General features: G+C 38.7%; 1 protein-coding gene across 3 annotated transcripts in view; it reads left to right on the top strand.

Moving 5' to 3' along the window:
* Positions 1 to 15,644, top strand: part of PAX3 (paired box 3) — an 80,541-nt gene extending 64,897 nt beyond the window's left edge. For all 3 annotated transcript variants that reach the window (XM_086467658.1, XM_086467659.1, XM_086467657.1), the window contains exons 6-9: positions 535 to 700; positions 1,816 to 2,030; positions 14,834 to 15,080; positions 15,610 to 15,644. In XM_086467658.1, coding sequence (XP_086323784.1) covers positions 535 to 700; positions 1,816 to 2,030; positions 14,834 to 15,080; positions 15,610 to 15,644 — 663 coding nt within the window. The remainder of the gene's footprint in view (positions 1 to 534; positions 701 to 1,815; positions 2,031 to 14,833; positions 15,081 to 15,609) is intronic.
* The last annotated feature ends 338 nt before the right edge of the window (positions 15,645 to 15,982 follow it).

Below are 15,982 nucleotides of genomic sequence, written 5' to 3'. Positions count from 1 at the left end.
TATTTTTCAAATTAAAAGCTTAAAGTTCTGTTGATCATTAAGGCAAGAGAATATCCTAATATATAAGTACAAGCACCTTCTAACAGTGCATTAAGTGATGCCACTAACCTGTTGACGAATTAAATATAAAGACCATACAATCCAGACCAAATAGCATTGGCTGGTACTTAGATCAAATGGAGGGATGTTTTCCCTTTCTCATTAAATTTGGCACAATAAGCATAGTGATTGATAGCTATTAAAAGCACTAAAGCTCAAAAGCATTAGTCAGCTTGTTTCTCAAGACAGGCTGTATTTGAAAGGAAACTAGGGTTCGTGATTCCTGTCTCCTGTCCATTGAACTATGGAAGCATGTGCCAAGCTTGTCCATTGAACCATGGAAGCTCCTTTCTTGTCTAGGAGCTCTAAGGCCAGTGCGCATCCTCTGCATCTCTTTTCTTGGACACTGAATGCATTTGAAATACAATGCTGTTATTTCTGATGCACCCATATAAAATGTACAAAAATAAAATGTCCCTAATTAAATATTTGTAGGTCTGGTTTAGTAATCGTCGTGCTAGATGGAGGAAACAGGCAGGAGCCAATCAACTGATGGCTTTCAACCATCTGATCCCAGGAGGATTTCCACCCAGTGCCATGCCAACTTTGCCGACATACCAGCTCTCTGAGCCCTCTTATCAACCCACCTCCATACCGCAAGGTACAGTAGCCAACAGGTACTTGGTTAAAATAGTGTTATTGGGGGGTTTCCTGTGTTGATCCACTGTAGAAATATTTTCTTCTCTAACATAGAAAAAAGGATGGTGGCTAATTTGGGGTCTGAGGCAGCAAGGACCTTGCAAGCCTGCTTATTTTAAGCCTGTAAGGACTCGGGTTTGTTTTGCTGCAAGAAAGGGCTGGTTACATGTGAAGAGTGCTAGCTACAGAAATAATAGCCTCCTGCACGACAGAGGTGTAGCATGGGTGAAGTGACGTACACCCTTCCCTACCCTTCTATTGCATTGGCCTCCTTGACTGAGAGTGCCCAGCGTGGCAGGGAAGGAGGCAGCAGTTGCATTCTGTCTTTGTTGCTTTAGAAGATGGTGCACTGGAAACTTCTGTAAGTACACAGAGTATTTATCCGATGGTGGAAAACCTAGGTATTCAGACCATCTTTTTTTCACATCAGGTAGTAGCAAGTCACACTGTCGTAAAAATTTGCTCTAATGTTATCAGATTTTTTGTGAACTTTGATGGATTTGGAGGAGGGAGCAGAGCCTCAAATCTAGGCTATGCTAGATTTTACTATTAAAGAAAAACCTTACAGGTATGATTTTATAAAACAAGGTACTGTACTCTTCTTGCTCTGTCCTTGAGATTTGGATCCTAACTGTTGGTAGATGTTCTAATTAAGGGAATCTTTTTAAGCCCAGGGCTTCTCCCACCCATCTATAAGTTCACTACAAACCACAGCAGAATTTCTGTTCTGTGACCAGGAGGAAACTGTTACCAGTCTTCTAAGCAAATAAAGCTTTTTCTTTATTTTTTAATGTATGTATGTGTATTAAAAAAAAATTCTGTATCTCTTCTGAACAATATGTGCCCACTAAGGATTGTCTGAAAACTGCACGTCTGTTGTTACGATTTTTGCAGTCTATTTTGTGTAATCTTACTGGCCAGTTAAATATTTAGCAATATTAAAGATTTGCCTTTCTACTTGACCAGTACTTAGATGCAGGTCCTGATGAAATTCAGTCAAGTTAGGCTTCACATAACAGAATTATTTTGCCAGAAAAAAAAAGGAGAAAAACGTATCAATGTTTCTTTTGCTTCTAGCTGTTTCTGATCCAAGCAGTACCGTCCATAGACCTCAGCCTCTCCCTCCGAGCACTGTACACCAAAGCAGCCTCCCTTCGAATCCAGAGAGCAGCTCTGCCTATTGCCTACCCAGCACCAGGCATGGATTTTCCAGCTATACAGACAGCTTTGTGCCTCCGTCCGGGCCCTCAAATCCCATGAACCCTGCCATTGGCAATGGCCTTTCACCTCAGGTCAGTCCTGTGTTTTCAGACAGAGGATTTGCTGTATACCAGAACCAAAGAGTCTATTCCCTCAGGCCACAGTATAATGAATTGCCAAATTTAAACCATAATGTATTCTTTATACAAGCCACATGATTCCAGTTTGCTAGTTTCCTTCTTTTTTTTTTTTAATTTTTTCCTCCTACTGGCTGAATCAAGAGTCATAGCTTATATCTAATTTCAAGTGATTTATAATGTAATCATGCAGGCTTCATGTTTACATTCGGTTGTCAAGCATTTATAATATACTGCTATTCTCCTGAAGATCCATGGCCAGGTACAGAAAGCAGATCGCGTAGTTTTTCTGTGAATAAAATACCTCTTTAAGATAAGCTCACCAAGGTTTTACTGAATGGTCCAGGAAAATTACAGGCAAGTTGTACAAGGAGAGTTCCAAGGGCTGAGCAGTGTGCATTGAGATGAGTTATAATCGAGTTATAAATACATAAATTAGGAGTATTACTGCTCTTTGGCAATATATAAATGCATGAATGTCATAATTGTTTTTCTAATTTGCATGAGCTCTTTTTAGGAAATCATGTTAATAAATAGCCTTGATAATTGAGTGTCAAAAGGTTGGTTAAATTTTCCTGCGTGCAGCATCTGTCTGAAGCTGACATTAGTTAAAGCTTGAATAGATGGTAGTTTACTTTATTAGCAAGAGCTTTGCCCAGGTGCTTGGAAAGAGGTGTCCACTAAATTCTGAGAAGTCACAGAGGATGCAATCTATAATTACAATCAGGAATCTCTTCAGGGCTGAAAGTGAGAGTTTTAACAGCTTTATCTGCTTCCTACCCTTCTTTCCTCTCAGTGGTTAGAAAAACAGAGAGAAGCTCAGAATGACACAAATGAAAAGTGAAAAGACAATTATCCTCAATTACACACTAATCACTGACTATCACCGCTGCCTAAGCAGGGAGAGGGCATTCTAATAGGCAGAAAATGAGATTTTAATGGCACAAAGGGTGGCCAAAATAACGACTCGTATATCTTTGCCTCCTTCGTTTTCTTCAACTTGTGGTTTGCATCTTGGGAGTACAGTTCCTGGTTCCTGTGCAACGGTGATAACTCTGTGCAGCTGAAAAGTTCAAAGGCACTGGAGTTGAAAAGAATGAATAACAAAGGCAATGAAATAAACATTTTTGCCCAAAGGCAAAAGTTCATAAACCCTTTTTTGTAACAGTAAATGTAATTAAGTTTCACAGATTCCTATAGCATAGAGTGGGGTACAAAACTTTATGTCTTGAAACCTCAGGAAAAAAATACCAACAGAAAAACAAATGGATGTACTTCCAACAAGACTTGAATGGATTTTGTTCTAAATTTCTAAATGCAATCTCCAACAAAAGCCATGACATTATATTAGTTGCTTCTTTTTTTTTGTTTTGTTTTTAATGGCCAGTTTTGCAGTGTGCAAGGCTTCCATATTTTTCACAAATATCTTTGTGGGATTCAGTGGTAATCCATCAAAAGTAGTTGTCAGTGTCAGTTTAAATGTATGTTGGTTCTGGCTATGGAAAATGTGATCTTTTTTTCCTTTCACAAAGCTTTTATTGTCTGTTACACAGAAGTGGAGCACAACAGTAAACAAATCTGGTGATGTCTGGGCAAAGTGGTACAAAAAAGTGAGGCCTGGTTGCCTCCCCCCAAAATCTTGCTGATTTGAGTTCTGATATAATGAAAAGGAGATCCTGGAGCAATTGGATGACCTTAATCGGTTACTGTGCTTCTTTACACTCAGCCCTGTCTTTATGCTACAAAACTTCTGTTGTTTTGGGCTTTTTTCCTTAGACTTATGAAAGCTTTTTCTACCCCAGTGCTTAGAGCTCCTGGCCATGTCCTGCACCTCTACCCAAGAGGTTTAGGAGGAGGCCGATCACTCAAAAACTGACATCATGTCTTTGTCACCAAATGCATACAGATTACTTAGATCCATTTAGATTTTGGACAGCTTCTTGGCAACTGACTGATAAAGATCTTTCTATCAAACAAACTAAAATCCCAGCCCTGAATTCATGCGGTGTTACCAACAGCTCCTCTAAAACAGTTTTGGAGCCTAAACAATGACTCAGTGATACGTATAAAATGTGTGTAGGTATAAAGTGATGTACCTAGACTTTGTGTTTATATAAGGGAGTGATACAGCCTCAAATATGTAAATTATGTGCAACAAATTGTAGGACTGTGTAAAACAGCAAATGTCTTTATGCCCAAAAGAGCCTCAGATGTTGGTTATGTGTGTGGCAGTGTTACTGTGTGTGAAATGCCCCTTAGTTGTGGGGTGTGTTGCAGTGCATCCCCTTGTCACACTTCCTCAGGGCTCTTCCTGCAAGCGCCCGGGTGCTGACCGAGCAGCTGAGGTAGCGGTGGCTGGAAAGTCAAAAGCCAGTTCTGCATTGGGGATTTCATGAAGAGAGAGAAACAGGAGTTTTCCTGCTGAGTGGGCATGTTGCAGTGCCCTGCCTGTGTGTGTGGAATTTAGATGAGAAAGAAAGAGGGTCTTTTTACTAGCCAGTGGATTTTTGACCACAATAAATCTGGGGGTGTGAGCAATTAACATAATGTTTCCACCCATCCACATCTCCTTCTCAGGCAAGTGCTCTGGACATACTGTGTCTAAAGATGAATTTACAGTGACTTTAGTGGGAGCAGTGAGTGGTGGAGCTTTGTCTGAAGCCCTAATAATCTTTTGTGAGTTTAAAAAAACCCTCAGAACATGCAGAACAATATAATATTAAGATTCACAGGATCATATTCTTACCAGACTTAAACCTTCTTTTCCCCTTTGACTCCAATTTGTTCCAAATGAGGGTCTGACACGCAGACCCCCGGGGAAGCTTTATTTTCCACACAGGATGTTTTCTTTCTATCTTTGTTTTTGAACACGATGGTCAAATACACTGTTTAAGGCAAGCGCTGGGGGAAGGCAGAGGACAAACTGAGACGGCTAGGATGCTGTTGTTTTATTTTTACTGTGCTAGCCTTGAATTTGGAAGTTAGAGAGGACCGTATGACTTGGTCAGTTTTAGGAAGCAGAATGCTCCATAACATACCCGTCTTACAGGCTGGGTAAAGTTGTTGCTCTTGCTTAAAACAATAAGAGAATGCAAAGAGTCCTACCTTGTTAATATTTAGCACTTTTTAACACCAAGACAAATTCTGCAGATCCCTTTCAGATGACTGATTATTCTCCTTGTTCATCTGGTTTACTTGTTACTATCTGACTGTGGTGAGAGAACCTAGAGACCTGCAAAGGGTTGACTTTTGCAGGAATAAAACATGGACTACTGTTTTGGGGAATGGGTGGCCAGGAGTGTCCTTGTTTATATTTCATGAAAAAGCAACTCAACTGCAAGCACGCCATCTCAGCCAGAGCTCTTTAAGTGTAATGTCAGAACAGAGATTATTAGTGTGTAATATATGTAAATTGCGTATTTTTATGTCTTCTATGCCTATTATGCAGTTTCTTGGCTTTCAAGCATATGTTTATATGGGGATATTGTATTTCCTTTTCAAATTAGGTTTCAGTTACTCAGCGCATTTTCTTTTAAGAAACCTTTGTGAACTCAAAATTATTAGGGGATAGCATATCTATGTGTTAATCTAAGTGTATGAGACTTAAGTACTTCTGAATTGGCATCACTTTCTGATCCCAGTAGTAACAGTTATCGCTGGTTCTTCAATGTGAAGCAGAAGAGCAACTGCAAAAACTCTTGTCTTGCAACTGCAGGTGTACAGTCTTACTAGAGAGCAGATTGTTTTTAAGACAGGATATCAATATTTTGAGCTGCTTCATTTAAGATAAGGAAAAAGGCTTTTCCGGTGTACATAGGCATCCCCTGACCTTGTCATATGTGTTTTATTAGTGTCAAAGCAGCAGAGTTTGCCCTACACCAGGTGTTTCAGGCAGTTTGCTGGTTTTGAAGCGTGCCATTTCACGCTGATCCTGGATTCAGGCGGAGCAGCAATACTCTGCTTGGATTGCTGCCCATGAGGCCACTTATTTAACCTGTAGGATACCCAGGCTCACTTAGTACTGCAGTGTTTAGATTTTACTGTAAAAAGAACAAACCTGCATAACCTGTCTCCTGCCGGACATAATTTTTTTTTTTTTCCTCCTTCCCCTGTAGAAAACTTCTCAGATCTACTTTTTCCTCTTCCTTCTTATCTTCCCTCATAATTGAATCAAGCCTGTAGCTTTAAAGGCTGCAGTTTGAAAATGGGGAGCAGATTGAATGTTAAATGGGTTGTGTGGAAGATCATAACAGTCTTTAACAAAGTTTGCAGTTCTCATGCCGTTACCTGGACTTCAGGAATAATCTTGATAAGAAAATTCCAAACTTTTCCGTGAACAGTAGTAAAGACTTAAGCTGTTTCAGGGTTTCTTTCTTCTACTGTCAAAACATTTCACTGCCTGAGTTTGAGAATTATCCTGTAACTCTTTTTGGTGAGCTAGATCTTGGGCAATTGCCTTCTCAAGTCTTTGAGAGCACTTGGTTTTCATTAACCTGAAGTGTGGATCTGATGGCAGCTGTAAAATCAGTTAGATATGTTCGTATTGTCTTGTTAACTCTGTTTTTAAGGGAAACACAGGAACCAGTGGCTAAAAACTTTCATTCCCCCATGAAGAGGAACAAGAGGTGAAAAAAACCCAAGTACTAATTTATTATGCTTTTCCCTATACCTTCTGTTGAATTACTGTCCAACTGGTGGCCCACAGAAACATTTTATTTGGATCCAAGCCCCATACCAAATAGAAGTTCATGATCTTTGTCACAGTGAACTTGGCTTTGAGAGATCTTTGCTTAATGACCCAAGAATGTGAGATAGAGGTCAGGGATTTCTTTGCGAGGAAGAAAGTTAATTCACATGATATCACTTCATGAACACAAGGTTTTGGTTTGGGTTTTTTAATGAAAAAAAAAAAAAAAGGTCCATCCAATGAGATTGATTATTTTTGTTTCTGGAGTGGGTACAAATAGATGAGATCCAATAGTTTTGTAACTGTTCTCATGCAAGAATAATAACATTTATTATTTGTTTTGTAAATATTATACATTTATAGATAGCATATAAAATAGATTAATATAACAACAATAATAATAAACAGGTGACCTCACATTTTGAATGTTCACCTCAGCTTCTCTCTCTGGGCCTACTTGCACATCCACAGCCACCATGCCCTAAAGGTTGGAGCACGTGTGTGGGGTTTCAGCCTTCAAAAAACAGGTTTCCTCTTACAGCTCAGAAATCTCACATAGAGATACAAAAAAGCTTTGGGCTTTTCTGGAAACTTTAGCTGATTGTACTGTAACTGTATAGATATTTGAATACAAACGTGTAAGTGTGAAATGACACAATATATGTCAAATGTATCTGTGTTCTTACCCCTTTTTTAATGATATTGCTCACAAAACTGCCTTGTCTTCCTCTGTAATTATTTGTACCATTTAGAATATACGCAGGCTGCATATTCAGCATCAGTGCAGCCCTTAAAATAATGCTTTGCTTTTGCTACACGTAGAAGTTCAGTTCAAACCACTTGCTAAGTGAAAGTATGTGTCAGTCCTTCATAGTATAAGACTGGCACGCATTGGTCTTTAATGAATTTACAAAATAGAAATGTCAACAGGTATCTGAATACTTGCATTTTTATTCAATTAAGAACTGGTACATGAATGAGGGATTTGTCATGACTAATCACAGATGGCTCATTGGAGTCCTTAATTATGCTCTATATTTTAGGTTTTAAGATTTTTGGGTTTAGGTCTAAAAAATAAAGGTACTAAAAATACCACAGCATGATTCAGTGAAAAGCATATACTGCAGTGCGATCAGAAAGAGCAGAATTTCATCCTTAGAAATCCTTAGAAAGCAATGTATCCATCTTTAAATGCATCATGCTCGATTTCCTTCTAAATTTCCTACCTACCTAGGGAGAACTGTTTTATTTTTACCTTCATTTCTGCCAGGGTATCAGTAATGGTGATAATTTTCTTATACAAGAAAGACAGAGTTCTGAGTCAGTGTCTTGGTTTGAAAAAGACAGGTGTCTGTGGAGGAAGGCAGGAGCCTCCCTTGAAATGGAGAGTGCAACCCCCTTCCCTCCAAACTATCATAATTTTGAAATTAACGGGCCTTCAGGCAAAGATATGGGGAATAGGAATAACAGTTCTTTACTAATATATATATATATATAACACAAGGCAGGGAAAAAACAAACAACCCACTGGTTTACACTGACAGAGTCAGGAATACAACCTGACACCCTGTTAGGGTGGCAGTAGCAGTCCGGTAAGATGCTGGCTGCAGTCCTCCTGAAGTGATGGGTGTAGTTCTGTGGAAGCAGCAATCAGGTAAAAGAGTCTGGTCTTCCTCCGAAGGTCCAGTGGTCGGCAGGTAGCTCTCGTCCTCTGGAACTCCAGTGGGGGGAAAAGCTCCTCTGGGAATCCAGTGGAAGAAAGGCTGCTAGGGTGTTCAAAATCTCCGTTTTTATTTGGCATGGACTGCTTGGCTCTTTCCCCCCCCCCCCTCCCCGGGCGGAGCATCTCACAATGGGATGGGGAGTCGTGAGGCAGTTCCTTGATGGGCCATTAACAGGAGATAGCCCAGGAGCGAGTTACCGATGGGTCAGGCGATAAGGCATTGTTGTGCCCAGTAACAGGAGATAGTCCAGAGGGGGGGAGGCAGGGAGCACCGCCCCACCTGGTCTCAACAGCTCCTGAAGATGGTAATAGAATATATTTTTTTTCTTTTGGCACATTTTACACTGGGATGGGAGTGTAATGGGAGCCTCATGAATAAACCCTTCCTTCTCACTTGGATTCCTCCAGTTATGCTTATCCATCATACTTTTTTCCCCCTGTGTTTATGGGTTTTACCTAAGTGGCTAGGATTTTGTAGCAATCCCTTGGTAAATCCAGCCGTGTAGATCATGCAGGTGTAGGGCCAAATGTTGAGTTTGGTGAGAGTCCTCCTGTGAAAGCTTTGCAGATCCCATCCCCCGGTCATCTGCCAGCAAAAAAAATTAGTGTTTGAATAAAAATTAAAAAAAAAAAAGTCATATTTTTGTTTTGTTTTCAGTGAGAACAAACCCATGTGTCCCAGTTGTGGAGGGAAGGCGTGCGAGAACCCAGCTAGTGACAGCTGGGCTGTTTTTCAAGATGGCCAGAATCCTTCTTTTTGTGTTTTGAGTTGAGTGGAAGGTGGGAGGAGAAGAGTTCACAGGCAGAGAGCAACCTCATCTCACATTTAGTCTTGTTATGAACTATTGTAAGTAATATTGCCATATTCAAGCATTTAAACTCATGAGCCTACAATCTCTCGAGACTGCCTGAAAAAGTTTTGGGATGTTTAATTTCAGATATACTTGTATACTCACTTATGTTCAGACATATTATTCACATACATTGTGAGTGTAAGTTCATCTTTGGGCTTTGTTTTAACTTTTCAGTCATCTTGACATTTTTGAAGCTTTTCCATACAACCAGGAGCTAGAGAATTAACTTCTCTTTGAATTAATTTGGTAATGTTTCCTAGTCCCGTGATTCCATGATGTAGCAGCTGAAAGACATGGGTTTTGTGATGGACTGTGATAATGTTGTGAACATTAGTAATCTCCTGTAGATAAAAATATAGTTCATGAAGGATCAAGTTATCCTCTTAATTACCCTAAATGCACACCAGTGCACCTTCTCTGATTTCAGTGTAGCTACCACTGATGTCTAGTGGTGCGAAATCAGTATGAGGTCTCATTTGATATGAGTATGCAGAAGGTCAGATCATCAGATATTCAAAGTCACTGTATTTGCTCCTATTTTCATTAACCAAGTATATGGTTCCAAGTGCTTGCCATTTGGCATGAAATGAAAATGCTTTCTGTTGAATTTCTTCATATATTTGGCAGAAACAGTTGTATATATGAAATGAATCAGCAACATGGTTCAAGGGTTCTACAGGTATAGATCCATGTTGCTAATTACTATTAATGAATCTTCTAAAATCTCTCATTCTAATGCATTATAACCATCCTTCTTGTGCAGTATTTTGTTTTTAAGAGATTTTTCTACAGTGAAAAGAGTTAACAGCAGGTAATGCCATTCATCTCAGAAGGAGTTTGAAATTTTCAGTGTTAGTGATGAATGAGGGTATCTGACCCACATCTGTTTTACATTAGAATGGATCATTGCCCTGACATCCTTAGGAGCATTTGTCAAGATTCCCTGGACAGAGCTTCTGTAAATTACATGCTGCAAATGTGTCAGGGTCAGATAAGAGGATATCATTAACTCTGCTAAAGTTTACTCACAATTCTGTCAGTTCAACTTACTACGTTAACTGCCAACAATTTTCCTTGAGCTGTTTCATTAAATCTTTCATTCACAGGAGGGGGAAAAAATGTATTACTGTACCCAAAAAATATCACACATGTTCTTTTCTCATAAATCATATTAATTACAGACATGGTCACACAGCATATTAAATGCAGGCATGCGTAAATGAATTAAAACATATGAGAATTTTATTGTGCCTATGGTAGGTCCTACATCCTAAAATACCAGCTGCATTAACAGGCATAATTTTTCATTTGAACAGAATAAGCTTTTTCTCAGTTTAATGGCCTTTATTTTGTTGATAATAGAAGTATTTTCTAATAGCTGATAATAGACCAGATGTTGTGTACTTGGTCTTTAAGGCTTTCATCATTCAGTTTCTCTTTCTGGATCATATCCTCAGCTAGTGATGCTGTGCTGACCCCCTCCTGCAAGGGATTTATCCTAATGAATATTTTGGATTACTTGGGATGTGCTCTCCAAAAACTTTTCTGTAGAGTTTGGTTGTTGCAGTTCACTATGTTCTCTTTGCTTATTCCTATCAACACCTTTCTTTTCTAATCGAATAGAACTATTTTATCAATTATACCTACTGTGATTTGTTGTGGAAGCTCAAAGGCTATGTGTCAATATCTCTGCGTGTGTGTTGTAAAAAATGAGAACAAAATAGAAGTAGCCAAAAAACTTAGAGAATGATTTTTTTTTTTTTTGCATTTTTAGGAGTTTTTTTCTAAAATAAATTGAATAGTTACAGCAGCTTTTTGTTCTAAGTGTTATATCAGCCCTTGATTTTTCTTTCAACTTTTTTGGGATCCAAATCAGCAAGGTTGACAATTACTACTTCAGCTTTCCCAAAGTCATTCAGAGGGAAGTATATATTTTCCAGTAATTTGGATGGTGTACAGATTGAATAAAATTATTTTCTTCTTCAATTATTGTAAACCAATCAGTTCTGTTTACTTATTTAGGACTATACCATTTCATACCCACAGAAGATCTGAGTTGCAAAATCTAGATCTTGATGTGTCTCTTGTACACCACTAAGCTGAGGGTGCTGAGCATCTTGCAGACGTGGCCCATTAATGGCTTTCTAATCGATTAGGTGAAAGTCAGCCATGCCCTTCCTGTAACTCCTTGTATGGGTGATAAGGTCATGGCACATACCATATGAAAGACTTCTGCCCTAAAGCTACTTCCCTTATAGCTTTCAAAACAGACATGACCAAAAATCTAATTATTTAGATACTAATCAACTGCAGGATGATTCCAAAGGCCCCTGAAGAAGATATTTCTGAGAAGATGGTTACTGTTCAGACTTCAGTTTTCTCTGCCTTAGAGAGCTGTGTCAGTTCTTCCCCAAAGTGTCTCTGCTCCATAGTGTCTATTAGGTGCATATGCACTTAATAAAAGGATGCCTAAAGACTTGTATTATTATCTAATAGATTTAAAAAATTTAAAGTAAATCTCATCAAATGCTAATTTTAGCCTGTCAGAGAAGATAAATGTGTGTCCAAATACAGATGCTACTGAAGTTTGAGTGGCTATTGAGACCAGGTCTTGATCCAGGTTTAAATTTCAAGGCTAATCTTTAACTTTAAAATAACTTCCAGTACCAATTTTTTTGAGCTTATTGGTTTTGCTGGCAAAGTCCAGATAATGTTGTCTTGGGCTCTATTCTATTCTGTTGAAAATATTAAACAGAAAAAAGTTTAGTTAAAATATGCAGTTGATAAAACAGCTATCTGCCCAACTCAGCAATGGGTCCTAAAAGTCCTGGTAGAGATGGGTGTGATGCAAGAGCGCTCGTGCAGAGAAGGGTGCCATTGGGGCTCCAGTCGCACTGCAAGGGTGACGCAGCCCAGCCTCTTCTACCTGCTCTTGAACTTGGAACAGAACGTGGTAAAGCCCTGTAAATATTGGTATCACGTAGGTGCTGTGTGGGAATGGAAAGGGCTGTACACTTATTTCAGATTTCTTATAAACCATGTGTGTTTTAAACTGTAGTCAAAACCGTGACACTTGTGCCAATATAAATATTTTCTAAAGTAGTAATTTTCAATGTAAATGTTTAAGTTAAGCTATGGGTTTGGGTTTTTTTTTTTTTTTTTTTTTTGTGGATCTTTCTCTTCTTTTAACTCTATTAGCATTAATTTTAAAGGACAAGGATTAATATAACCTAAATGAACATAGGTTCTAATATCATATCCTGGTGATGCAATGTCAGATCATTCAGCATGCTAGATTTTCGGGACCATATCATTTTCCAACGATACAAGAAAAATATTTGTAATTCCTAAATAGAAAAACTTACTAAAATAATCTTTAAAAATTTTAATAGTTTTCAGGAAAGAATTTTTAGAAGAAAAAGCTGATAAATGAGTTATTTCAGCTTCTAGGTGTTTTTGGGACAAAATTCTGTGCAGGTTGCTGTGCAAATAACATGATTTTTCAATCTGCAGTGACTTCAGAGGATTTTTTAAAATGTTTTTTATTAAACTCAAATTCTTTTAATAGGTTTTGTGCATCAAAAAGATTTGAATTAAATATAAAAATGAAATATATATATAAAAAAATATAGCCTAAATCCAAATTCTTCTTTTGTGTTTTAAACTTAAAATTTTCAAGATGTCAGTATATAAATGAAGCCTTTGGATATATTTTGAAACTTCTTTTTGTGTGAATGCTTCAGTTTGTGAAACACTCAGCAAATACCAGCAGTTAAACTCATGTTTTTCTGCTTGTTAGTGGAACAAAGTGAACATTCTAGTGTTGCAAGTAGTAATGAAACTTCTTTCTCAGCAATTTTTTTTTTTGGTGAGACATCTTGTGGTGTTCTTCTGATGCAAAGATGGTTTGTGTTCTTGATGTAGGTATCTGGGAGTCTCTTTTTGAAGAACTCTGCTTCTGTCTCTTGCTCTCATCCTTATCAGGCATGCGAGACCTGGCTAGGTCTTCCTTCTTACTTGAGTCATGATCCGTGGGTTTTGTTTCACTTATTTATTAAAAAACAAACAAAACTCAGAGCTGGGCCCACAAGCTCCCTACAGTAGTATTCCCTTTTCTTTTATGATGGAAAATAAACAAAATTCAAGAAGGAGCATCAGAGCTTTAGGAACCAGACATGCTCTTACGAGCATCAATTTATTCTTTACAAAATAGACTCCCATTTTAATAATTTCTTTTTAGTTTATGCTAAGAAGTGCAGTAAAGCAAAATTATTATCAAATAGCATATGTCAGATATTTGTAATGCCTTTTTGGAGGAAGGACAACCTAATTACTATGGTGTTTTGGCAGAAGCTATATGTCATCCATCTGTTAGAAGCTGCATACTCTTCCTCAGGCTTTGAAGTGCAACTTATTCCAGCAGAAGTAAGCAATTCTCTCAGTTGTACTTATTTTCAAAATGTGCTATAGAGACATGCTGGGAAAGAAAACGCACATCAACCCATAGTGTGAGTGATTTTTGTACAAGGACTTATCACTGTAGCTTCCTTCACTCCTGCTTGAAAGCACAGGCCCTTTTGGAACTTTTTTTTTTTTTTTTCTTCTACTGGAAATTATGGCCTAGAGGGCTGGGCTTTTATAGGGGCAAACATGTATTTTCCAGCAATCTCTTTTCAACTAATCTTGACTGATACTTTCATAACTGTTCATGTACAAGCAGCTGATTAAGGGAGTCACAGCTGACTTGAGACTGGTCTGGAACGCCTGACCATTTCTGTGGGGTCTTCTAATTCAGAGGATGAAGTTGAAAACTGGTGTTATGACCAACACGTTACTCTCTCACATTGATTTCTTCACAAGCCAGCACACAGGTCATGCAGCAGCAGGAGTTAAGGCTGCTCTGCCCCTTCCCCACATATTCAGTTTGTTCTGGGTGCTGGGATTCTTTGTTACTTCCATTGGCAGTGTTGCCATGATCTGCTCCAAAATTAATGTTTTCATGACTGTTTTTAGAAGAAAAAGCTGATAAATGAGTTATTTCAGCTTCTGTTTGAATGACTGTTGATCTTGGGGGAAAAAAAGAAGTGTGAGCTTATTCACAGCTTTTCTGCGACTGTAGATTGTGCATGACACTGGCTGAAGAGCCACTACACGCTTTTTATTCTCTCATTGAGTCCCTGAGGAATAAACATCTGCAGAGATTCCAGCTGGGGCATGGGAGGATCAAGCACTCTAAAATCGTAAAGTTTTAAAAATGATTTTTCCTTATTTGCCCTTGGTATCACTTTTTATTGGTTGTTAGCCATCAGTTTTTATTTTGGTGGATGATGCAACCAAATTCCACTTCCTCATTGGATTATATACTCAAAGCATAGTTTGAATACCAAGTCTACCTGTTTTAGGAAATCTGATGATAGAGTTGAGAACTCCCGTGGCTCCGTAAGCAATACAGTTCTACATGTATTTTAACTCTTTCTGTTATTCTGCCTTTTAGGTAATGGGACTCCTGACTAACCACGGCGGTGTGCCTCACCAGCCCCAAACTGATTATGCCCTGTCCCCTTTAACTGGGGGCCTGGAGCCCACCACCACTGTCTCAGCCAGCTGCAGCCAGCGGCTAGATCATATGAAGAGTTTAGACAGCCTGCCTACATCTCAGTCCTACTGCCCACCGACCTACAGCACCACGGGTTACAGCATGGACCCTGTCACAGGCTACCAGTATGGACAGTACGGGCAAAGTGAGTACGGACATTCGCGCTCCAAAGCACAACACTGTACCTCTTTATCAATGGTCTGTACTTTCTGTCTGGAACAAAGAAAATTATGAGCAGAGATCCTAAAGCTGAGTTCTACTTTCCAAAGCCAAACGGAGTGCACTGGTGAGACAGCTGATTGTTTGAGCAAGATTTCTGCCGCATAATTATTTTCTTAAGTGATGTCAACAACATCTTGATGTTATTAATTGTTGAGACATGAAACCTGATTGCCATTAGGTTAAACATAAGGGTTGTCCAAAATGAAATAACCACTGGCATTCCACTATTAGAAACACATGTTCTTAATGAGGTCAGCTCAAGAATCATTACAGTATATAATCCCAGATACATAGAGTTTTGTCAAACTTGTCCTAGGAATAAAAATATTAGTTGCTTTCCTTTGATATATCACTATTAAATATGACAATGTCAACCTGTAGTTGGCATGGCCCCATGCTGTGAGGTTGTCACAGCATGACTTAAAAAGCTTCTTTTGCTTTTTTTTTTGCAGGTGCCTTTCATTATCTGAAGCCAGATATTGCATAAATGAACTGTCCACTTCAAGTTAAACCTGGTCTTGTTTTCCAGTCTCACTCCAAAGCTTGGATACGAGGGATCTTCTCAACATGCTGCAGTCTAAACTGGGGCAGTCCCATTGAGAGAAGCAGACTTGTTATGTTCTCTCCAGTCATAGCTTTTAGTAGACTTTTGAAGGCTGGACAAAGCTATACAGAAGACAAAGGCCAAAAGCAATAATGAAAAATAAATGTGACACGGTTCATTATGACTGGGTATACAAAACAGAGCAGTATTTAATATTACTGCCTGGCAAAACATTCCATTTTCTGTTGTTGAAATTAATGTGCGTTGATTGGGACAAATGG

Source organism: Leptosomus discolor, chromosome 7 (assembly GCF_034619465.1).
Source record: "Leptosomus discolor isolate bLepDis1 chromosome 7, bLepDis1.hap2, whole genome shotgun sequence".
Taxonomy (NCBI): Eukaryota; Metazoa; Chordata; class Aves; order Leptosomiformes; family Leptosomidae; genus Leptosomus; species Leptosomus discolor.
This window is presented reverse-complemented; position numbering and strand designations above follow the sequence as displayed.